This window comes from Dipodomys merriami, unplaced genomic scaffold (genome assembly GCF_024711535.1).
Source record: "Dipodomys merriami isolate MVZ:Mamm:240054 unplaced genomic scaffold, mDipMer1.0.p SCAF_8, whole genome shotgun sequence".
Lineage (NCBI taxonomy): Eukaryota > Metazoa > Chordata > Mammalia > Rodentia > Heteromyidae > Dipodomys > Dipodomys merriami.
In genome coordinates, this window is record NW_027206401.1 from 5334724 (window position 1) to 5358034 (window position 23311).

Below are 23311 nucleotides of genomic sequence, written 5' to 3' on the forward strand. Positions count from 1 at the left end.
CTCCCATCACATGTATTTACACACAACTGGCCTGGGTTGCGCTAGAAGAGCCACCATGTTGACACTGAAACAGTGTCCACACAGCAGCGCTTCTGTCTACACAGACCCCACACACGCGCACAGAGGAGACGAGACCCGCAGTTAGTCTAGAGAAATAGTCACGAAGGCTTTTTTTTTTATTAGCAATATTTAAATTCAACTGCATCTTCACAATATTTTAAGTAATTAAGGGGTCAGAACCAACAGGACCAATGGTTCTTACTAAAACAGATTCATAGATAAAAGATTTGGCAGATTTAAAAGGAAGAAGACCAAGTAAGACAAAGTACACTCAGAAGGGATATTCACGGGGAGGAAGGGCAAGTTGTGGGGAGAGTACAGGAACGGGAGGACTTCTGGGAAGGTCTGCCGCTGGCGCGACCATCTTTGGCTGGGTGCTTGGCTCCCACGGAACCATTCAGGCGTCGGTATGTTGGGACATCTGGACTTGAAGATAAGTCTTGTTCTCTTTGGCCTTGGCTTTCCTGGAACAATCAGAAATAAAAGTCCAATGTAGAATGAAGGAAAAAAATATCAAATTAACCTTTTGATTAAAAACTTGGCAGTGGTGTGAAGGAATATCTCAACAATTGAAGAGTGCAAAACCCAGCTGGGTGCTGGCCAAGTTGAGTTGAGATGTGTGTGTGTGTGTGTGTGTGTGTCTCTCTCTCTCTCTCTCTCTCCCTCCCTCTCTCTCTCTCTCCCTCCCTCCCTCTCTCTCTCTTTCCCTCTCTCCCTTTCCCCCCATTCTCCTCCCTTGCCTGTCATCAATCGTCACTGAGGCATGCCTGGGTCTGGGGTGAACACCAAGTCATACAAATGTCTGCAAAGCTCTCGGAACCATGAAGATGAGTAGAGGGAGTGCAGGATGGAATCATGACCCTTTTCAGGAGACAGAAGCCAAGCCCTCACACCCCAGCCCTGCAGGGCTTCACCTCCCAAGGTTCTCGGCATCATCCACGGTCTCAGGCAGCGCTATGCCCTTGGTCTCGGGAAGGAGCAGCGTCATGCCTCCAGCGGCCAGGCCCAGCACACCTGCAAATGAACCCGATTCCAAGTGGATGAAGTGCTGCCGAGCATGGCCGACGCCACGCCCAACGACATGATGCAGAGTATGGCCAACGCCAGGCCCACAGGCACACGCTCTACCGCGGCAGGGGGTGGGGACACTGCTCTCTTAAAAGACAGTTGGAAATGCTGCTTTTACCACAGAAGCATAAAGTTGCATGTAGGTGATGAGCAAGAATGGCGTGAAACTCAATTTTAACTACATAGATAATTGAAGGATTGATCAACAGAGCAAAACCTAACACGGGCAGGGACTCTTCCTGCCCTCTGTCCCTCACTCTCAGCTCCCAGCCTCTCTCCCTCTCCCTTTCTCCCTCTCCCTTTTTCCTTCTCCCTTTCTCCCTCTCCTATTCTTTCCCTTGCAGTCACCCATGCCAGGGTACCAGGCCTGGCAGTTCTCTGTAAATGCCCAGCTATTTTACTTGCTACCAAGTGCGTGAGCAGGCTGGGAAAGGCCCGTGCTCAGGATCAGGGAAAGGAGTGAGCGCCCTCTGGTCTTTCACTGGTCTTTTTCATTAGTAAGCTGACATACAACTTTGATTCCCCTTTGTCTCCTGGAATCTCTTCCCTGTTTTTCTTCTAGACAGGGTCTGTGTGGCTCACAATCCCGCCTTGGCCTCCCAAATGCTGGGATTATAGGCATGCCCCATCATGCCTACCTGGTCTTCCATTTTTGAGATCCAGAAGTATAATTCAGCATCATTTCCCACAATTCAATGCATAAGAGTTAGGAATTGAGCACAGTAGCTCTATCTTATTTGTGGATCTATTAACACAGTGTTGACCAGAGATAGTCTAACTAGATTAATGAAAGAGAAGTTTCAAAACCTGATGTTTTAAATCCCCATGGATGAGACACAGCCCAATGGAGCCGAGAAGTTTAGTCCTGCATCATCATCCACTGTGTTTACATTGCTGTGTGATCCACTCAGTGTTATCCTGCCCTTCATCTTATAAAAATGTGTCTCAAAAAAGCAAATGGCACCTGAAAATCAAGGTGAAAAGTTAATGTGCTTCACTTAAGCAATACAGTGACAATTCCGGTTCTGCTGGAAGTCGTATGTTTGGTGGAGGTTGGGTGGCATTATGGGAAAACTGAATCAAGCATGCGCAGACTTCAAGATTAAGAGCAGCCAGAACAAACATCCTGTTTTTGGTGAGCAGCAGTAATGTGAGCAACAGTAATTATTTTGTCAGTGGGATAGCCACTCCAGGCGGTGTCTAGTCGTGGATGCTCAGAACTGTTGTACATACTACGTAAAGGTACAAGTCTTCAGACTCTTCCTGTAGCATGAGTTGTTGGTTCTCAGCCAAAGGATCAAAGTCTCTGGCCACAGCCTAGTGGAAATGCTTGAACTTTCCCAAGAAGCAAGACAGATCATCCAGGAGACAACGACCAAGAAGCTCCATCCTCCACGCCCCTGCCACACGTAGCTGCTGCCCCCCAACCCGTGCCCTCCACTGGCTGTGAGTGAGGAAGAAGAAACACTCGCGGAGTCTTACCAAACAAAATGAGGGGCAAGTTCTCCCACGCCTCCATCAGCCTGAACACCAGGAAGGGGGTGAAGATCCCACCCATGTCGCTCAGGGCAGAGCACACCATCACCCCCAGGTTCCTGGGGAAACAGGGAGAAGCAAAAGACGACGTCTGTGACTCCATCTTGCAAATGCTAGCCTAGTCTAAGCCACATTGGGCCACGTCGGGCCACGCCACGCCAGCATGCATGGTGAGCTGGTGCTCAGAGCTCACTGGGGATCAAAGGAGCCATGTAGATATGCACGTGTGGTGCTGAGAGATGTTGGGCTAGCGTGGACATGGGCATGAGCTGGCCACTGTCCACGCCTCTGAAGGACAGAGTCTACCTTTTGTAAGGATGGTTAGACTTAGGTGTGCAGTTCTGGAATCGCTGGAGGTTTGATGTGAATAGCAAGCACAGGTTCCCTGCTCTAAACCTCACCTCTGACCCACTCAGCCCAGGGCTGAGGTCTGCTGTTCGTGAGGGGGAAAAAAAAATCCCACAATTTCTGCAGAGGAACAGTCTGATCGGATCTAGGCTCACAACAGTGGGAGTAGAGTCAAGCCAGGTCTGACTGATCTGCACCAGAGTCTTTGAGCGACCAAGTCACCAGCCTCCTAGCCAGCAAGTGATTGGAGGAGGGGGAGGTACAGCGGAGCGGGGGGAGCCAATGAGGATAAAGAATCCATCATCACAGCTTCGCGTCACTGTGACAAAAAGCCTAATTGAGAAAAGATGCGTTCAGCTCTTGGCCTCAGAGGGCTCAGTGGAGGACGGTCACTTGTCCTCATTGCTGTGCCCTTTTTGAAGCAGGATTTCATGGCAGAGAGGACATAATAGAACAAAGCTTCTCACCTCACAGCAGAGAGCAGCCAGGAAGGAGAGATGGAGACACAGACAGACAGACAAATCGGCAGACAGGCGGAGGCAGGAGGGGGGTGGAGGTGAAGGCAGGGGTGGGGGCAGAGGCAGAGGCAGACTAAAGAAATCAGGAACAAGATATTCACTTCAAGGACCTCTCCTCCCCACCCCCCATGGTGGCCACTTTCTCCAACGAGGCCCAGGGCCTAGTTCTACCAACTCCCAATAATGCCATCAAGTCACGAATCTAAGGGGTGACATTGTCCAAAAAGAAATGTACTCATTACCTGACTTACGTAACTGTAACCCCTCTGACGTCACCTTTGGAACAGTCATTTTAAAAAACTAAAAATAAATAAATTTTTAAAAATCACCCATCAATGGATTCATCCCTGATAGGCTACAACCCTCGTGTTTCAATCAGTTGATTTAAGGCATGAGCTCTCTGTGGGGGAGGGGGCACCTCAAATCCAACCCCCACAAAGCTCAACCAGCACCTTGCTCCTGCTCTGTCTGTCCCCCTTTGTGCTACTTTCAAAATGATTTTTTGTGTGTCTAATGTTTTCCATTTTGGCTTGTATTTCTTTCCTGAACCAGCCTCAATTTCTTCTACTGTTTTATGCTCCACTGTCCTAAGAACTTGTATCTCTGGTGTAGGCTCTCACTTTAGAGAACGCTAGTTCTTCAATATGTTTGCATCTTGTGTGTATAGTGGCAGCTTTCACCTGCCGAGCATTCTTCCGGTGCCATTCGCCTTTCCTTCTCTTGCCCTACTTGCTGTTAAGTGATGCGTTCACAACGTAAGAGTGAGCTGCTCTTTCATTATTCATCTTTTAACACTATGGTTTCTTTCCTTTCCTGTCATTCCAGAAAGGTCTGTGGGGAGAGAGGCCAGATCTTGCTCTAGGCTAGTAGAATTTTCCTTTTCACCAGGATTGGGCTTGACTAGCTGTGAGCCATTCCCGGAGGCCAGCCTCGAACCCCTGCTTTTACCTCACTCCTGGGAGGGAGCTCATCCTCAGCTCTCACCTCTGTTTCATTGTTCCGGTGGGGAGTGCTGGGTCTGGCCCTCCAGGTTCAAGCTGGGAGCACTGGGCCCTGCCCTCCAGGTGGGAATGCTTGGTCCCACCCTCCAGGTTCACACTCTGCTTATCTGATTGGCTGTTCAGGGTGGGCTGTGCCACAGAGACTCAGCCCACTGCGTGCTAGAGAGGCCTTCCCATGCCTGCTCTTTGGAGGAGATCGTGGGTTTAAAGGTAGCCCTTTTACATTTGTCCTTCATCTTCTCATAGCTCTTGGAGGATTTTCAAGAAGGATAAGATTACATTGGTTTTCAGTATTAAAAAAAAAGTGTTGAAAACCAAACTTTTGATAAGCTCACCGATGCTAGAAAAAGTAGGGGATGAGGCCCTCCTCTAGGATTTGCCGGAGCAGCCTGTGGTGGTAGTGAGTGCTGGGTGAAGCTAGAGAAGAGCTTTGAGAGAGGCAGAGGCCTCTGACTTCACAGGGTTGCTTTTCCAAGGAGCTCATAATCCAGAGAGGGGCGGGAATAGAAAGAGAATTGTCGAAACAAGGCCGTGCATATTAACACCAATAAATGTTCTTACAACACACGTTGTGGACTTAGCCCCCCAAACCCAGTGAATCAGGAGAATTGTCAGAATCGTTCACACAGCACATGTGAACAATGATTGTTTTGAAAGTGTCTCACTTTTTCTAATTCAGACTTGACTTGATTGCTTGAAAATACTCGAGCTTGCATGACTCTGTGGGTGTGCACACACACACACACACACGTATGTGAAGTTGAATGATGCTTCTAAACACCTGAGTCCCACCTTCCTGCCAGTCCTCCTCCTCCCCCTCCACATTCCCATTCAAAACCCAGCTGGTCTGGTCTTTGTCCATGGAAGATCAGGCGCTCAGTACCTGCTGTGCTTCAGACAAGTTCCCTCAGAAACCCACGCGCTGAAGCCATGCTGAAGCCATGCTCTCCAGCCCACGGTGCTACTAGATGGGAGGGATACAGCCTTTTGGAGGTGGGGCCTAGAAGGGGATGTTGGGGATCTTAACACTTCCCTTTCCCTTCGCTCTGCTTCTACTTCCTGGCCACCATAAGGTGAACAGGCCTGCTCTGCACACTTTCCTGCCATGACTCACTCTGCTCTCCCAGGCCCAAGGCACCCTCAGAGATAACCAACATGGCACTTTTGGCAGTTTGCACTTCCAGTCAGGCCCCTGGGTCTGATCACCAGTGGAATTGCTTGTCCCAGCTATTTTTAAACTCTGAGATCAGAACTATCAGCCTAGCAAGTTTTCTCTGGAATTTGCCTTCATCTTCTGGTATTCATTCCAAGGAACGTTTTACAAATAAGCCTTTAACAAAGGAAGAGATAGGAAAAAAAAAAAAAACAGGTAATTTTGGTCAGCTATGTGTCTGTGGAAGGGCTCAGAGACCTGTTCAGGTATAAGATGAGTCTAAGGAACTGGGAAATCTCTTGGAAACCATTGGTATAGTATCCAAGGGAGAATAAATCATGTATGAAAAACAAAAGAGTTTCATGAACCAAATTCTCACAAAAGTCAGGTTAATAGAATACCAATTTTTCAAACTTCAGATAAAGTGATTACTTTCACATCAAATATCATGTTTATTTAAGACTAGTAAGTCTTCTAAAAAAAAGACAATGAGTAACAGGCACATTTGGAGATGCTCAAAGATGCTCAACATGCCAGGCACAGTGGCTCATGCCTGTAATCTCAACTACTCAGGGGGCTGAAGTTGAAGGACTGCAGTTCGAGGCTAGCTGTGGGCAAAAAAGCACAAGAGCCTGCCTGAAAACTAAAACAAAAAGGAGCCTCTAAAGCTGTGTGCCTACCATGCTCACAGATGCACATTGCGAGTGCCAGTGGCCAGATGAATAGATAACCAAATATGGGATGTGCATAAAATGGAATACTATTCTCACTTAAAAGGAGTGAGTTCTGTTACATGCTCCAAAGAAACGACCCTTAAGGATATTTGATAAGTATAATAAGCCAAACAAAAGGCTAACATTGTAGGACTCACTTATGTGGGTTCCTCCAGGGTTAGGTGAGCTTCCAACAACACCGTTCAGTATCCATGCTGACCAGCCCTCGGGACTTCTTGAGGGGTCTTGGGAAGGCTAGTCCTCCGCCAGCCTGTCTGGCAGGTGGGTATTTCACTGTTTACTGTTGTGCTCTCACCTGATGAATGTGGGGTACAGCTCTGCGTTGACCAGGCAGATCATTTGTAACACAATGGTGACCCCCATCCGGCCAATGCAAGCCACGGTGATGCCCAGCCAGTGCAGCTCTGCAGAAAAACACAAAGACACTGTGTGTAGAGGGCGGGGCATGCTCCTGATTGACAGCAAGGCTCTGCAGAGAAACACAAAGACACTGTGTGCCGTGAGCCCCTTGAGCCCCTTTGTAGTCCCAATCTAATCTGTCCAGCCTGGCTGCTCAGGAGGCAGACTTCACAAGTCCCCAGTCTCCTGCACAAGATTCTGCCAGTGACCACCAAGCACAGAATACAAGCAATAAAGAGGAAAAAAGCACCTCTCTCTGCGTATGTACCAAACAATTCCAAAGGCAGCAAATGTGAGGTGGTTGATCTCCTCAAATTAAAACCAGCTTAACATGCCAAGCCATGGTAGCTCACACCTGTAATCCTAGCTGCTCAGGAGGCTGAGATTTGAAGACTGAGGTTCAAAGCAAGCCCAGATAGATAAATCTAGGAGACTCTTACCTCCAATTAACCAGCAAAAGGTTAGTGGAGTTATAGATTGAGTGGTAGAGCACCGGTACCCAGAGAAAAAGCCAAGTGAGAGAGAGAGAGGTCTCAAGTTCAAGCCCCAGTACCCGCAATACAAAAAATGAAACATGACAAGGTTAATCGACTTGAACTTTATAGGAGTTCCAGTGTTGTTGACCTTGCAGTGTCAGGTCAAGTTCGTGGGGGGACAGGGTAGAGGGGAATGATTAGAATCCTCGTGCATCTCGGAGAGAGGGGAGCTGTGTAAAATGTCCCAACCATTTTTATAAAGCTGTAGGGCAGTGTTGTACTGAAAGTACACCTGTAACCGATACCCCCTAGGGAGGTGGCTCACAGACGTGTCCCACAACATACAAGTCTACCCCCTAAAGACCCTCAAAAGTATGGTCGCCACAGCTGTAGGGCAGTGGGAAGATGCTGGAAACAACAGGTGACAGTGAACATGGATGGAGCACGCAGCGTGCTGTTCACATGATGGGAGGCTACACAGTAAGAAAAGAAGCCGCTATCTCCCATAATCCCAGTACTTAGGAGACAAAGAGCTGGAGGACCCCATTTTGAGGCCAGTCTAGGCAAACACTTAAGATTGTTCAAAAAATAAATAAAGGATCTGGGAAAGTAGCTCAGTGATAGAGCGCTTGCCTTGCATGCATGAGGCTCTGGGTTCGATTCCTCAGCACCACGTAAGCAGAAAAGGCCAGAAGTGGCGCTGTGACTCAAGTGGTAGAGTGGTAGCCATGAACTGAAGAGCTGAGGGACAATGCTCAGTCCAAGAGTTCAGGTCCCACTACCAACAAGGAAGGAAGGAAGGAAGGAAGGAAGGAAGGAAGGAAGGAAGGAAGGAAGGAAGGAGCAAGCAAAAAGGACTGGGAGTTCAAGTGCTAGAGGACCTAACCAACAAGCACAGGTCCTGATTTCTAATCCTGATTCTGGCAAAAAATAAAGACATGGGATCAAATGTTTCAGATGGCAAACATACAAGGCGCGTTGGCATGTGAGACCAGGGCAGGCCCTCATAGATATAAGGGAAGGGACAGAAAGAAAGAGTCCATGTGTGGGGTTCAGAAGCAGGCCCCACTGCTTTGTGGGGCAGAGGTCACACACAGGAGGCTGTCTGGAAGAGGCATCGATTAGGAAGGACTTTGGGGGAGAAGTTTCGGGGCTGGAGTTACTCTCTGTCTTCAGGTCCTGCTACCCGGGTGTTGGGGTAGCTAGAGGTTTACGGAGTCTTTAGTCATACTGTTATATTTGCTACGGGGGAATTTTTTTTTTTAACACATCTTTTTAAATGTAGGAGACTCTTTGTTCCTGTTCCAGGAGCTTATCAGGGAATTTCAACACTCTTCCCACAATCCCATTCACGGGCAGACATTGAACCCAGGACAGCTCACCTTGGGGGATGAAAACCATGAGGAGACTGGCTGCCCCCACCACCATGTTGGACACGGCCATGGGGTAGATGCGGCCGAGGCGGTCGATGGTGAGGAGGACGATGAAGGCCGCGGGGAACTCTACCAGCGCTGAGAAAAGGAAGTCGAGGTACAGGTTGCTGCCCGTGGCGCCCATGTGCATGATGAGGCCCTGGTAGAGCACGGCGCAGGCGAACCTGGACGAGAAGGAGGGCCGCGTCACAGGCCGGCGGGGAGGCGGGTGCGGGAGCCCCGCCCGCGCGAGCCCCGGGGCCTCCCTCAGAAACTCCCCTGAGAACCAACACCCACTCCTCCCTGGGTTCCAGAAACTGAGAGAAGAAAGGGAGGGGGCGAGCTGTGTGCTTGGGCACCCTCCACAGCCCCCCAGGCGGCGAGTGCGAGACACGGTGGGCACCGGGCAGGCGCAGCGCCCCGCTGCTTCGCCAGCCGTGGGCCACCATCACCTCGTTCTCTGGGCCTCGGTGCTCTCGTCTGTAAATAGGAGAGTAGCAGCGTCTACCACACCCGGTTATCTTGAGTATTGGGTTCGTGGACAGATGTGCCTACCACAGCTCACCAGACACAGAGCACACACTCGGGAAAGACGCGCTGCCATTGTCACCGCTGCCATCACCAGCGGCCACACCTTCCCAAGGTCAGATTTCCAGAGCATGACACTGAGACCATGCGGATGCACCTGGCACATCCTTTCATCCACTGAGAGCATCAGTAAGGGTGAGGAGCAGGGCACCGAGTCCAGTGCCCAGCCTGCCTACGTCACTCGAGTCAACATTTAGAGCTCTTACAGGGGTACCGTGTCTCACACCTCCAGTCCTGGTTGTTTGTGAGGCTGAGCATGGGGTTGGGGAGGGGGGTGGAGGGACGTACAGCCCAAGTTCAGCCAGGGGGGAAAGTCAGCAGGACTCCATCTCAACCAGTAAAAAACCAAGTGCAGTGGTGGGTATCTGTCACCTCAGTGCTGGCAGGAGGTATAAACAGGAGGATCACGCACGGTTCTGGCTGGTTTATGTAAAAGGCAAGATCATCTCTCAAAAATAACTCAAATTGCTTGCCATAATGGTTTAAGATTAAAATCCTAGCTACTTGGATAAAAGGATCGTGGTTCAAGGACAGCTTGATCATTAAAAAGTTCCCAAGACTCCATCTCAGCCACAGCTGGGTACAGCGGCACACTCCTGTAACCCCAGCTATGTGATGGTCCGACACAGGGAACACATCCGTCATCCCCAGCATCACAAGGAAGCACCGAAGGAAGGTGAGAGCCGACATCAACCTCGGCATAGAGCAAGATCCAATGTGGAAAATAACCAACACCAGGAAAAGGAGACTGGAGGTGTGGCTCAAGTGGTAAAATGCTTGCCTAGCAAGCAGAAGACCCCGAGTTCAAATCCTAGTACCAGAAGAACATGAAAGAAATGTCTCTGTTATCCCAGCATGCCTCTCAGCTGTGTCCGGCGGATCCTTGAGCCTCGAAGGCCACCGGCAGGCCTGTGACACTATTATTCTGGGTAGATCTGGAGGGGAGGCCAGCGAGGGGAAGGGGCAGAGGACCAAGGAGTCTGGCCTGGATGGAAAAATGGGGTGCAGCCTGAGGAGGGGTGTGCTAAGAGGCAGCGGCTCCTCAGACACTTGCAGACAGCTGTGGGACCTACCAGAGACAGCCCAATTCAAGTGCCCCCCACCTTGAGGGGAGCATGTGGGGTGCAGCTGGGAAAGCGGAGCTGTATGGGGGGGGAGCTGCCCCTCAACGCCACACCGGAACCCTGGCAGCGGGCAGGCCAGGCTGCGGGCCCCAGGTCTAAAGAACTTGGGCTGATTCCATGCAACAGCGGTTGTTTATTCAACTCACAGCAAATATTTACTGCCGGTCCACCACGTGCCGGCCGCTGCCCCAGCACAGTTCAGTGAGAACTTTCGTGAACTTTCAGCAACTGTAACCGGTATGGGCCTGCTCCCCGCCCTGTGGGGCGGGGGGGTCTCTTCCCCCACGCCCCAGTCCTGAGTGAGCACCCTCCAGGGAAGGGCACAGACACAGGAAGAGGAGGATGAGGAGGGCACAGGCCAGGGCAGGGGAGCCCGAGGGGAAGGGCGCAAACACCCAGGGCAGGCCAGGGGAGGAAGGTGGCGCTAAGCACTTGTAGACTTGGCTAATCTAGGGACCCAGAATTCACGCTTCTCCCCGCTGCCCAGGAGGGCAGGTGCTCCACATGAGGAAGGAAACTCCGTCCCGGTGACACGGGGCCACAGATCCCCTCTGCCCTCAACACCAAGTCAAAAGCTGCTGGTCCCGGGTGACCCTGGGCATCCAGCCAGGCCCCACACTTGGCCGCACCTCACCTCACCCGCACCTCTCCCGGCAGCCCTTTCTGACTGAGACCAGCCTTCCTCGCTCTTGTGTGTACCCACCCGTGCAGGGGCTTGGACTCAGGGCCTCATGCTCTCCCTTGCTTTTTCCTTTTTGATTTTTCATTTAAGCATGGTACTCCACCACTTGAGCCACAGCTCCACTTCTGGCTTTTTGCTGGTTACTGGGAGGTAAGAGTCTCATGTACTTTTCTGCTGAGGCTGACTTCCAACCACAATCCTCAGCTCTCAGCCTCCTGAGTAGCTGGGGTGACAGGCGTGAGCCACCGGTGCCTGGTGTAGCAGCTCTCTGAGAAAGTTTTGGCTCAAGAGCTCTCTTCCCCTTCTCTCCTCCTGTAGGACCCTGACCTACACTCCCTGATGTTTGCCCAGCCACAGCTCAGCACTGGGGCATGTAAGAAGGACTCAGCACAGGCACATCAACACTTAGGAAGGACTTGGCACAAGTACCATAATCAGCACATAGGAAGGACTTAGCATAGGCTCACGAGCCCTTAGGAAGGACTTAGCACATGCACATCAGCACTTAGGGAGGACTTGGCACAAGTACTATAATCAGCACATAGGAAGAACTTAGCACAGGTTCATCAGCACTTAGGAAGGACTTAGCACAGGCATATCAGCACTTAGGGAGGGCTTGGCACAAGCAGCACACATCAGCACGTAGGAAGGGCTTACCACAGGTACATCAGGATGCAGGTATGCTTCCTCAGGTTGGGCGTGCGGAACAGGTCTATGAAGGAGGGACTCAGCTTTTCCGTGGTGTCCTCCTCAAGAGAGAGCATCTATGGAGGCCGTGCAGTCAGTGCACGGGGACCCCGGGAGGGGCCCCACGTGGGCAAGGCCAGGCTTCCCACTCTCCCCACCAGCCGCTAGCCCCAGACGCGTCTTCCAGACCCCACGCCAACCCCAGGCCCCTTCCCGGCCGCATCACCTTCAGATCGGCCGGAGGCGGCTTCCCGTTCTTCTGGGCGATGTGCTCCATGGTCCTCCGGGCCTGAGCGCTCCTCCTCTGCGACAGGAGCCACCGCGGGGACTCGGGCACGCACCTGCGGGCACGGCCACCGCACTGGGGCGCCGCCTCCACATAACCCCACCGGGAGCGGCCCGCCCTCCTCAGGGTGACCGCGGGCAGCACCGGGCAGCCTGCAGCCTTTGTCCCCTGAGCGTGGCCTCAGAGAGGACAGGAAGGCAGGAAGACACCCCCCACCACCACCACCACCTCTTTCTGCGAATGTCCCATTACCAGTAGTAGAGTGGGAAGAGGAAGGTGGGCAGGGACACGGCCAGCTGGAGCCAGCGCCAGTGCGGAATGGCGTAGGCCACGCCGGTGAGCAGCACCAGCCCCGCCGTGAAGGCCATCTGGTACAGGATCGCCACCAGCCTGCGGGAGCCCGAGCCCACGAGCTCCGTGACTGCCACAGAGACAGGGTCATGGGGCGGACGTGAGCGCCAGCCCGCTCCTCCTCCCCAGCCCCCCACGCCCTGCCTGCTCCCCAGCTTCTCTCTGCGCCCCCCCAAACCACAACCTGCTAGGGTCAAATGTCAGGCAGCCTGCTCAGCCAGGCCCAGTGATCTGCTTTTCACTAAGCCTTTCTGCCACCCGGGCTCTCCCCCTCCCCAGGAGCTCCACGCAGGGATGGGAAACCTTCTAGGGCCAGGAGTGTCCATTCACTTAATGGACATCTTTGGGGTTCACCCCGATGGGTGCCATGGGCCTCCGATTCTCAAGATATGACAACTCCCCCCCCATGCCATCAGCTGCCCCCCCCTTTCCCGGACCCCTGGCTCCGTCTGCCACGCCCCAGGCAGCTGAGCCCCATGCCATTACTCAGCGTGTAGCCGGCCATCCAGATGCCCTTGCTGACCAGACCCTGCAGCAGACGGAGCAGCAGCGTGGATGTGTAGTCCGGGGCCACCGCCATCAGCACACCGGACACGGCGGTGACCAGGGCGGTCAGCAGGAGACACAGCTTCCGGCCAAACCTGCGGGCGAGGCGGCCTGGCTGGGTGGGGATCGGGGACGGGCTGGACGCCCTCCCTGCCTGCTTCGTGCCCGCTGGTTCTCCTGCAAACTTAGTGACCTAAGACGGAACCTCTGCGTCCTGCACCCCACAGCCATGACACAGGCCTGCTCCTACCCCCCCTCCCATTACCAAGTGGCCCCGTCCCCAGCGACCTGCTGGTAGAGCTGGTGTGGGCTGTGCCCCTCCTCTCCACCCGTGCTGCCCTGGCACCATCCCCTCCTTTCTCCACAGGGCCCCTGCATCTCAGCTCCACCCCCCCCCGCCCTCCACCCAGCCCCAGCGCCCCCCCTCCCCCCGCAGCACAGAAGGCAGGTCTGAGGTCCTTGCTCACCTGTCCGCAATGTAGCCGATGCCCAGGGAGCTCAGGAAGAAGCCCAAGTTCACACAGGACTGGAAGAGATCCACCTTCCAGGCGTCGGAGCACACCAGGTTAAACTGCCAGGCGCACCGCAGGGAGGCAGAGGGGAAGAGAAGCGCAGGAGACTCACACGAGATTCACCCCGCTTCCCTCTGGCCCAGCGCACAGTCCCTTCACCTGGCCCGTGGCGTACTTGTTCTCATCACGTCTTCCTAAGACCCAGTTCTGGCGATTCCTTAATCCAGAACTCACTCCGTACCATCTCACCAATGCTAACGAACGCAGCCACAGCCAGGGTGCTGCCACTCAGAGCTGGCGTCATGGGGCAAAACCTCCTTGGTAAAGGAGTTTCCAAAAGAAATACCATGCAGCCAAATACAAATGCCACAGAGCTGGTAAAAATCAATAAAAGCCTTTCGTTGGTCCCATTGGTCGTTCTGTGCTTAATTACATGAATTCTAGCAGCAGTTAATCGCATTGGTCGTTCTGTGCTTAATTACATGAATTCCAGCAGCAGTTAATCGCATTGGTCGTTCTGTGTTTAATTACATGAATTCCAGCGGCAGGTGTGCACTCAGTCGTGACTAGTGGTTGGAAGGCAGCACCAGAGAATGGGGGCCAGAGTCAGAGGGGACACCCCAGGGCCTCCTTTGTGGAGAGTGCATCATGGGGTGGAGAGTGGGGATCTGAGAGGCGAGAAGAGACTCAGAAAGTCCCACGTGTCAAGCACCGGATGAAGTGTCATGGGAAGAGACAGCGGGAAAGGCAGCTGGGGAGGCCCCGTGCGGACTGGGGGCTGGGAGAAGCCGCTGGCTGCTCACATAAGGTTTGAGGCTTGAGGAAAAGCAGGGGAGTTCTCCCTGGCGCAGGACACCAGTGACAGCACATGCCAGGGCCTGGGGTAAGGCAGACGGAGGGCACATTACTGGCAGAAGACTTCCTGGCCACCTTCCCTCCATCTCTGCTCTGCTACACGTGCTCAGCCTACCCAGAGCGGCACCGCAAGTGTGACGGGAGGAGTCACTGAGCACCAGGACCAGTGCTCACCTCTGTCAGCCTAGCCACTCACAGCCAAAGCCAGCCCAGGCGAGAACGCCTCTGACATGCTAATCTCTAACTTGCCAAAAGCCAGAAGTGGAAGTTGGGCTCAAGTGGTATAACACCAGCCTTGAACAAAAGCTAAGGGACAGTGCCCAGACTCAACATACAAGCTGAGTGAGAGTACAAGATCCCAGGATTAGTACAGGAAAGAAAGAAAGAAAGAGAGAAAGAAAGAAAGAAAGAGAGAGCGGGGGAGGGAGGGAAGGAGGGAGGGAAGGAAGGAAGGAAGGGAAGGAAGGGAAGAAAGAAGAAAGATAGAGAGAAAGAAAGAAGGAAAGAAAGAGAGAGAGGGAGAGAAGGAAGAAAGGAAAGAGAGAAAGAAAGAAAGAGAGAGAGGGAGAGAAGGAAGGAAGGAAGGAAGGGAAGAAGGAAGGAAGGAGGAGAGAGAGAGAAAGGAAGGAAGAAAGAGAAAGAAAGAAAGAAAGGAAGAAAGAAAGAGACGGAGAGAAGGAAGGAAGGAAAGAAGGAAGGAAAGAGAGAAAAAGAAACAAAGAAAAAAGAGAGAGAAAGGAGAAAGGAAGGAAAGAAAAACAAAGAAAGAGAAAGAAAGAAGCAAAGCAGCAAAGAAAGAAGGAAAGAAAGAGAGGGAGGGAGAGAAGGAAAGAGAGAGAAAGAGAAAGAGAGAGGGAGAGAAGGAAGAAAGGAGAGAGAGAAAGAGAGAAAGAGAAACAAACAAAGAAAGGAAGAAAGAAAAAAGAGAAAGGAAGGAAGAGAAAGGAAGGAAAGAAAAAGGAAAGAAAGAAAGGAAGAAAGAAAGAAAGAAAGGAAGGAAGGAAGAAGGGAAGGAGGGAAGGAGGAGGGAGGGAGGGTCACTTAGCAACTTTGGGCCTGTTTCCTGATCTGAAACTGTCACATCTGAGGGCTGCTGGGGACATTCAAGGTGACATACACGAGGAAAGTTTTACCAAAGAGCAACGCGTTTTAGTGTAAACGTAAGGTTTTATTCCCCACTCGTTTCGATGCTGCCGGTGTAAGCCAGGCCTTGCTCCAGCCTGGAAGACTTGGAGCTGTCTGATTGGCGGACGAGCAATGCTCCCGTGAGGTGAGCACCTTGCATCTGTGAACCACCGACTCTGGCCATGAATAGGAGCCCTGCCACCCACCGTCTCGTGCCCAGACCCTGCTGTCCGGCCCTGCCAGAGGACGGCTCCCACAGATGGGCTCAGCCTTCCTCCCAACCTCCCTTCCAAGGCCAATGTTCATTTCCATTCACATTCAGCTTAGGAGCCATCTTCATATCCCTGCCCTCCTGGTTTTCCTGCCCGCCTAAGCTCTGCCTCGCTCACAGACCATTCCCAGGTGCTAACCGGCCTCTCCACGCTCCAAATCCCCAGCTACGCATGGTCTCTTTGGAGCCTCCACCCACATCTCCCAAAACAATGTTCTAGGTGCCGCCATTGTCCCAAGGGAGCGGGAACCATGGAGGAAATGTCACCCCTGGACCGCATCTTCCTCCCTCCACAGCTGTCATGCTGCTTCTCCTTCCCAGCTACGCAAGCTGGTGTCTCTGTCAGTTGTTTTCTCCATCCTGAAAGGCCCCGCTTGCCTGGGGCTGTGTGCGAGTGAAGCCACCACGCCTTTCAGCTCCTCCGCTCCCAGCTCAGCTGGGCCTGGGCTTCTAGAGGCCTCTTCTAGGCTGGCAGCCCTGCCAGGCCTTCTCCAGTCCAAACTCAGCCCAGCCCCGGCATCCCAGGCCTGCAAAGACAGACCTGGCAGGGGCAGGGCCACCGCTGGCTGCTCCTGCTGGGATTTCACCAAGGCCGCACCAGGCTTTCTGGCCCAGTACAGAAAACAAGGCCATGTCCGCCATCTTGTTCATCACTAGAGCTAGCCAGGGTCCTGGTTCAAATACCTGTTCTCTGCAGACTCCCACTCAGGAGAGGCAGAATTCCTCACACACGGAAGGAGGTGAGCCTGGGCTGTCTCACCTTACCTCAACTTACCTCACCGCTGCCTGAGACTATGCCTCCAGTGCTCATGTCTAATAGGGCTGGGGACTGGGGCGGGGGTTCCGGGGAGGGTGCTGGAAGCTGAGGCTGTGGCTGATGGAGAAGTTGGAATAAAAAACCAGGGAATATTTTATTCCTTCCCCAGGGGCCTCGTCACTCCAATCTCAAAGCCTTGGGGTGGGAGCTAAATGTGGGGTCAAGCAAAGTCATTCAGTATTCTTCCACAAGCAAGTCCCAAAGTCCAAGATAATACTAGGTTAAAAATTAGTCTGCAGCAATTAACAACAGAGAATTTTCCAACCCTAATCTCAGGAGGATAAGGAGCGGGGGCCAGGGGAGTTTGAAAGCAGTTAGAAAGGAGAAATAAAGTGGGAGGTAATACCTGTCTATGAGCTGATTCCCCGTTCATTCATTCATTCATTCATTCCTAGTCCTGCCCCTCCACACCAGTCTTTCTAATGGCCTTTGATATCTTCAGATGAACCTCATGCCCTTGAAATCTAGCCAGCACAGAAAAACTCCTTGGCCCCTGACAATACGAGCTCCAGCACACTCAAATCCCCACCAATGCCTCGCTCCCTCCTTCAATGCACCAACAGTCAGGTATTTGTAAAACCCTTTCTGTTCCCTCTGTGGCTATACATTACCCCTTCCTGCCTAAGGGCTACCACTCCAGAACCCAGAGTACAGTGCTTCTCCCTGCCTGCCCCCGCCCCAAGCCAGAACCCTCTGCCAAGATGGGTCACTCCTCCTGCCCCTGGCCTGTGCAAGGTATGCACCTCTTAGATCATCCCCTGTTCCCATGATAACCACAGTGATTGACATTTCTCAGCCAGGCTCTTGAATAGGCCTCTTCAAGCTTCTCCCCGCCATCTTGCTTCAGACCATTTACCAGGTCCAGCTAGAACTGTCTTGGTCCTCTACCTAAATAAAGATCCAATCTTTTCATTTAGCACTAAGGTAAGGTTGCCAGACTTGGCAAATAAAAATGGAGGGTGCCCAGTTAAATTTGAATTTAAGATAACAATTCTTAGTACAAGTAGCTTGTGAAATATTTCTATTTCCAACCTCAGTCATCAGTAAAAAAAATAATAATTCAAGATATGCAATATAAATCTTTTAAAAATTGTGTTATACTGCCCGGCAGTGTTGGATACCTCTGTTCCCAGCTAGTTAGAGGCTGAGGTGTGAGAATTATTTTATCCCAGAAATTCAAAACCAGTCTAGGCAAAATAACAGATTCCATCTCTTTCTCTCTCTCTATTTTTTTTTTTTTTTTTTGGTTGTAGGACTTGAACTCTGGGCCTGGGCGCTGTCCCTCAGCTCTTTTCCTCAAGGTAAGTGCTCTACCACTTGAGCCACAGTACTACTTCCGGTTTTCTGGTGGTTTATTGGAGGTAAGAGTCTCATGGACTTTCCTGCCTGGGCTGGCTTTGAACCGCAGTCCTCAGATCTCAGCCTCCTGAGTAGCTAGGCTGACAGACGTGAGCCATGGTGCCCAACTAACAGATTCCATCTCAAGAAACCAAAAACAAAACAACAAAAGAAAACCAGATGGATAACCTATGATTTCACTGACAATCACAAAGAGGTGTGTGTTTAACTGGACAAAAACCAAGAGAACCCAGTAACCCCCGCCCATACACACACACACACACACACACACACACACACACACACACACACGTACACACACGCACACACACGTACACGCACGCACACACATACACGCACGCACACACACACACTCTCTCTCTCTCTTTCTCTCTCTCTTTCTCTCTCTCTCTCTCTCTCTCTCTCTCTCTCTGCCAGGCAGGCTCCCCTCCCTTCAGGGACAGCCCTGTGTTGCCATGGAAATCCCCAGAGAAAGGAGGAAAAGGAGGGAGGGGCCCAGCATTGGGGACTGGGGGAGGGGAAGGGGGGCAGCTGGGGAAGAGCAGGAGTGGGAGGGCCCGGCACCTCAGCTCCAGGGTAGCTTGCAGCCACCAGGGTATTGGTAGCATGGCATGGGACCACGTTCAGGACTGTCGCCTCTACTTGGTCAGTAAAGGGAAAAACACATCTAGTGGTCACCTATTTTACCAAAAGCTCCTCAAAGCACAATGCTCAAATGGCCAACTGAGTCTTCCAAGCAAGGCCCAGGACCCCGCCGCACTGCCCCAGGGACCACAAGCAGGCTCGAGGTGTAAGTGCTGGTCTACAACTGCATAGTTCCCGGCGGAACATGACAACAGGTTATCGTGATCCCTGCTCACTGCCATGGAAACGAAGGCTCAGAGACGGTGAGTAACGTACTGTGGACACTCAGCTCGAAAGGGGCACAGTCAAGGTCAACTAAATAGTCTGATTCCAACGCCAGTGCAATTCCCATGAGTGGAGGGAAGAGACTCCACAGGACAGGCCAGACTCAAAGTGCGATCTGCAGCCTGGGGAGTGGGGGGTGGGGAGGAGAGGGGGAGCCCCAGGCTTCCTACTCCAAAGTCCTCTGCACCCTCCCCCCGACCCCCAGAGCCCGGCCTGACATGTGCTGGGTGCACACCAAGCAAGACCCCTCCCTCTTCCTGATGGATGTGAGACCGGATGGCAGGCTTCGCTTCTGATTCCCTCCTCATCCCGAAGGCCCCCCATGGCCCCCCCAAATGCAGAGCCCATTCTTACCTCGGTGACAATGGAGGAGCCGGGCGCGTCGTACACCCAGCCGTGCTGACAGGGCCGCAGCGGCAGCTGGCTCCTGTTGGCGGCCAGGCTGGCCAGCGGGTCCACACAGCCCAGGTCGCTCCGGTTCCAGTCCACCTCGTACTGCATGCACTGGCGGAGGTGGGCCTCGTCCGCCGCGCCCGGGCCCGGCACCGTGTAGTTCAGCTCCTCGGCCAGGCTCCAACCGCATCGCTGGCTCAGCTCAGCCACCCCGGGGCTCCGGCAGCGGTGCTCGGGGGTGAAGCCCAGGAAGACGATGCCCACGTAGATGGGGGCTAAGGCAGCGGAGATCAGCGATAAGAGGAAAAATGTCTGCTTCTGGAACAAGCCAAACTCTCCCACCTGCTCCAAAATGTCATCGACGGTAGGCATGGCAGGGCGATGTCTGCATCAGCTGGGCTGGACTGACACTGGGGCGTTGTGGCTGCATGCAGCTGGCATTCAAAGGTTTTTTTGCAATGGGGTGGTTTGACATCAACTTGTTGTCCAAGCATGACACATCTGGATGGTAACCAACTACAAGTAACCTTTTGCCCGGTGGTGCGGGTAGGAGGATGAGGGGAGGTCCACAGCTGCCTTGTTTGCTTTGCTGGTCAGGCAGAGATCACTGGCGCTCACCTGCACAGCGAGAGAGAAGGTAAGCAAGGGGGCTGGAAACTCTCCTGCATCTCCCAGGGCCCTGATCAATTCCCTGTTTATACAAAAAGCCTTTTATAATGCAGATAGATCAAGGGCCACAAACCGACTGCTTGGGTGTAGCTGCGTAGCGTCCAATCAGGGGGTTCCTTGCCTCCTACATCTGGCTGGGTCAGACACCTCCTCCTCCAGACCTGCATTGGGTGGTGGCTTTCCAGCATAGCTCTGTGCACCTTGGAGGAATTGAGGGCCAGGAACTCGTGGAAGAGAAACAGTGACAGGGCACAGCCAAGCCACTCAGGCAGTGACTCCCGGCACTTTTGGAGTGGTCCTGGGGCCAAGTCACCTGCTGCCTGACTCATTCTCACCGCAGCCTTCAGCGGGAGAGAGAAGGTGGAGGGAAGTAAAAATGTCTTAGCCATAGCTAACTGAACTTGAACTTCCTTTTGCCCTTGTACAAGATCTCTTGTGTGTGTGTGTGTGTGTGTGTGTGTGTGTGTGTGTGTGTGTGTGTGTGTGTGTGTGTGTGTGTGTGTGTACTCAGGGCCTTAGCTTTTTTTGCTCAAGGTTGGTACTCTGCCACTTGAGGTACAGCTCTATTTTTGGCTTTTTGGTGGTTCATTCGACAGAAGAACCTCATGGACTTGCCTGTCCCAGATGGCTTCAAACCAGGCTCCTCAGATCTGTCTCCTGAGGAGCTTGGATTACAGGAATGGAACAGGAATGGGACAGTCTCACAGACCTGTACAGGCACTGTCAGCAGCGCAGAGACAGCAGCGGACAGGGGTCTCAGAGCTCAGCAGACCCTGTGGTGCCCCCCTCCCCCCCCCGCCTCCTGGTGTTTGCGCCCTGTATGGTGCACAGATGTAATCAGCTCAATGGAACGGCAAGTGTGTGGAGCCCCCTTGGTGGTTATGTCCCAGAACACAGAAACCCCTGCTCTCCACAACTCTCTCCGGTTGCCTTGCTGAAGCACAGGCCCTGGGAGGAGTTCCACCCAGTGGGAGCAGAGGGTGCAGACGGGTAAGACACTGAGGCCCCGGGACCCACAACTGCCGGGACAGAAGCCTGCCAGCTCTGTTCAGGGGAGTCCGGGTTCGAGTCCGGGAGCACTAGAACTTCAGCAGGGTCTTACTGGACCCCGGCCGGGCTGCAGTCCACACAGCTGAGGGGCTTTGCACCAACACATTTGTGAAAAGAGGGTCACACAGCTGCAGCAGCCCAGCCCTGGGCTCTGGGGACAGAGGTAGCTTCGTCGGCTCTCAGGCCCACCCCAGACCACCCGAGCCCAGGAAATGCAGAGCATGAGTCTGCTCGCCGCAGGCAGAGACAGGGGCCAGGTCTCGGATTTGGCCTCGACCCCGGAAACGTCCCATCCTGGTCAACCAGTGCACCTGACTTGGGTGCATGGGCTCATGAGGTTGGGCAACCAGTCTGCCACAGTACAGGGAGAGATGCCCAGCGATCTCCAGCAAAGTCACATTTCCCAAGACCTACCTAACACCCAGCTAGCTGCCCTGCAGGCCACCCGCTCCCGGAAAGCCAGGCCCGGCCACATCTGCACACATGAAATGCCCAGGGGCTTGGGCTAGAATCGCAGGAGCCATCAAATCCTGCCAGGCTGAAAGCAGCCTGCCCTGTCCCATTTCAGCCCTGGGAGGGCCACGGCACAGGGGATGGGCATTCCAGGGCCAAGCCCCTTGTTTCTGCAGCTCTCCTCTGCACTGTAGAACGCAGGCTGGCACCAGCAGTCCAGAATTCCGGTCCAACTAGCTGCCACGGCCACCACCATGTCCCACCCAGGGGCATGAAATCTCCCTTCCCACGAGCTTCCTTCTGCAACAGCGCTCAGCCTGGGCACGGCTGGAAGGAGGGAGAGCTCCGAAGGAAGGCTGAGTCCTTTCTGCAGCGCCTCCAAATGCCACTTTCCCCAGAAACAGGTGCTGCAAACGCCCGGGAAGCAGTGTCTGGGGGCAAAGTTCTTGCTTCACACACAGCTGGGGCAGCAGGTGAGCCTCCCCCAGCCTGACGCAGCTGCTCATTTATTCCACTCAGGACAGCAGCTGTCCTGGCCACTCACACGGGCGCCTCCGGCCTTCTTTCTACTGTTTGGCCCAGGTACAGAGGCACCTTACTCCTCCCCAGCCGCTCCTAAGTGCACAGCTCCAGTCTGTGGAGACCTGTGCCGAGATGCAGGGCAACTGGTATAGAAGTGACTGGGGACTGGGAACTGGGAACCCCCGCCCTCCCAGAACTGAACATGCAGGGTCACAGAACAAGGGCCTTGTTGAACACATGACTCCCGAGCTGAGAAACCCCACCTTACAGATCGACGACCCAAGACCAGGAGGAGGCAAGATCTACAATGTGCTCTGCCAACTTCATGTTGAACTTGAATTGCCAGTATAAGGAAGTTGAGATGTGGGAGAGGTTTTAAGAAGCATTTGTGGCCCAGGGGCTCCACTGTCATGAAGGGGTTAAGGCCGTTAGCACCAGCATGGGCCAGTTACATAACAAGTTGTTATAAATCATCCAGAATTTCCCTCCCCCCCCCCCCCGCCCCGTACCTTCTACCTTCCACGTGTGCCCACTAACTGGCCCTTTTGTTTCTGAATAGAAATAGCACACTTTCTCATCGGCATCATGGCCTTGGATTCCCAGCCTCTAGAGCCATGAACCAAAAGGAATCTCTTCTCTCTGTACAATTCCCAGTCTCTGGTATTTTGTTACAGCAGCACAGAACAAACTAAGATGGCAGGTCACCTGACCCGTGTCTGACTTTAGGTCAAATTTCAGTGAGTCAACTGAGACTTGAGCTTCTGAAACATTGTGTAGATCACCTCAACACACCAAACATCCACTAGATATGAACCCAAGGGGAACTTCCCCTGGTCTAGCACAGCTGACCAGGCCTTGCTATGCCCCAGGGCCAGCGAAGAGATGGGATGGAACCAGATACAGGGGCAAGAGCAGAGGCCAGGCTGACCGGGCAAGCTACAGAACCCCAAGGCTGTCTCCTCTGGGCTGGGCTGACTCACCCTGGGATGACAGCAGTGAAACCACTCTACACTGGGAGTACTGAAGCAATGGGATCAGTTCTATTTGGTTGCCAAATAAGAGGCGGCCTGACCTCCGCTTTCCCTGTCTCTGGGGAAGATCCTTCCAGCCGGAGCCTGTCAGCGATGGCACAGCTACGGCCCCCACTGCCCTGGGGACAGATCCAGCCCTCCCCAGGACCCCCACTGAGGGCTGCGTCGCTGTCACCACACAGCTCTCGCATGGTGCCTCGGGACCCGCCCGGGGCTGGCCTGGGCAGCCCCAGCCCTGGCCTCCTCTCACCGGCTCGCTCTGGTGACTTTGTCTTCCTTTGGCTTCGGCAGAAAGAATCATTTCAAAAGTGTTCATCAGGCGCTGACTGCAGCGCAGGATGGCTGGAAGTCAACGCTGGGGCAGAGAAGCAGGACG

General features: G+C 53.4%; 1 protein-coding gene across 1 annotated transcript; it reads right to left on the bottom strand.

Moving 5' to 3' along the window:
* Positions 1-155: 155 nt before the first annotated feature.
* On the bottom strand, positions 156-19846 carry Slc22a1 (solute carrier family 22 member 1). The gene is made up of 11 exons (XM_070010242.1): positions 19172-19846; positions 13437-13540; positions 12910-13064; positions 12325-12493; positions 12013-12127; positions 11757-11863; positions 8676-8890; positions 6714-6822; positions 2611-2723; positions 975-1074; positions 156-524 (listed from the first exon to the last, which is right to left on the bottom strand). Exons 1-11 carry the CDS (start codon positions 19580-19582, stop codon positions 458-460), a joined length of 1665 nt encoding a protein of 554 aa, XP_069866343.1. The 5' UTR covers positions 19583-19846; the 3' UTR covers positions 156-457.
* Between the last annotated feature and the right edge of the window lie 3465 nt (positions 19847-23311).

Bases quoted from the DNA above. Each gene is read 5' to 3' on its own strand.
- Slc22a1 (XM_070010242.1), bottom strand. From the start codon at position 19,582: ATGCCTACCGTCGATGACATTTTGGAGCAGGTGGGAGAGTTTGGCTTG. The intron at 13,065-13,436 runs GTGAGCAAGGAC...CCTCGCCCGCAG, and splicing joins ATCGGCTACATTGCGGACAG to GTTTGGCCGGAAGCTGTGTC. The intron at 525-974 runs GTGAAGCCCTGC...TGATTGTTCCAG, and splicing joins GATGCCGAGAACCTTGGGAG to GAAAGCCAAGGCCAAAGAGA.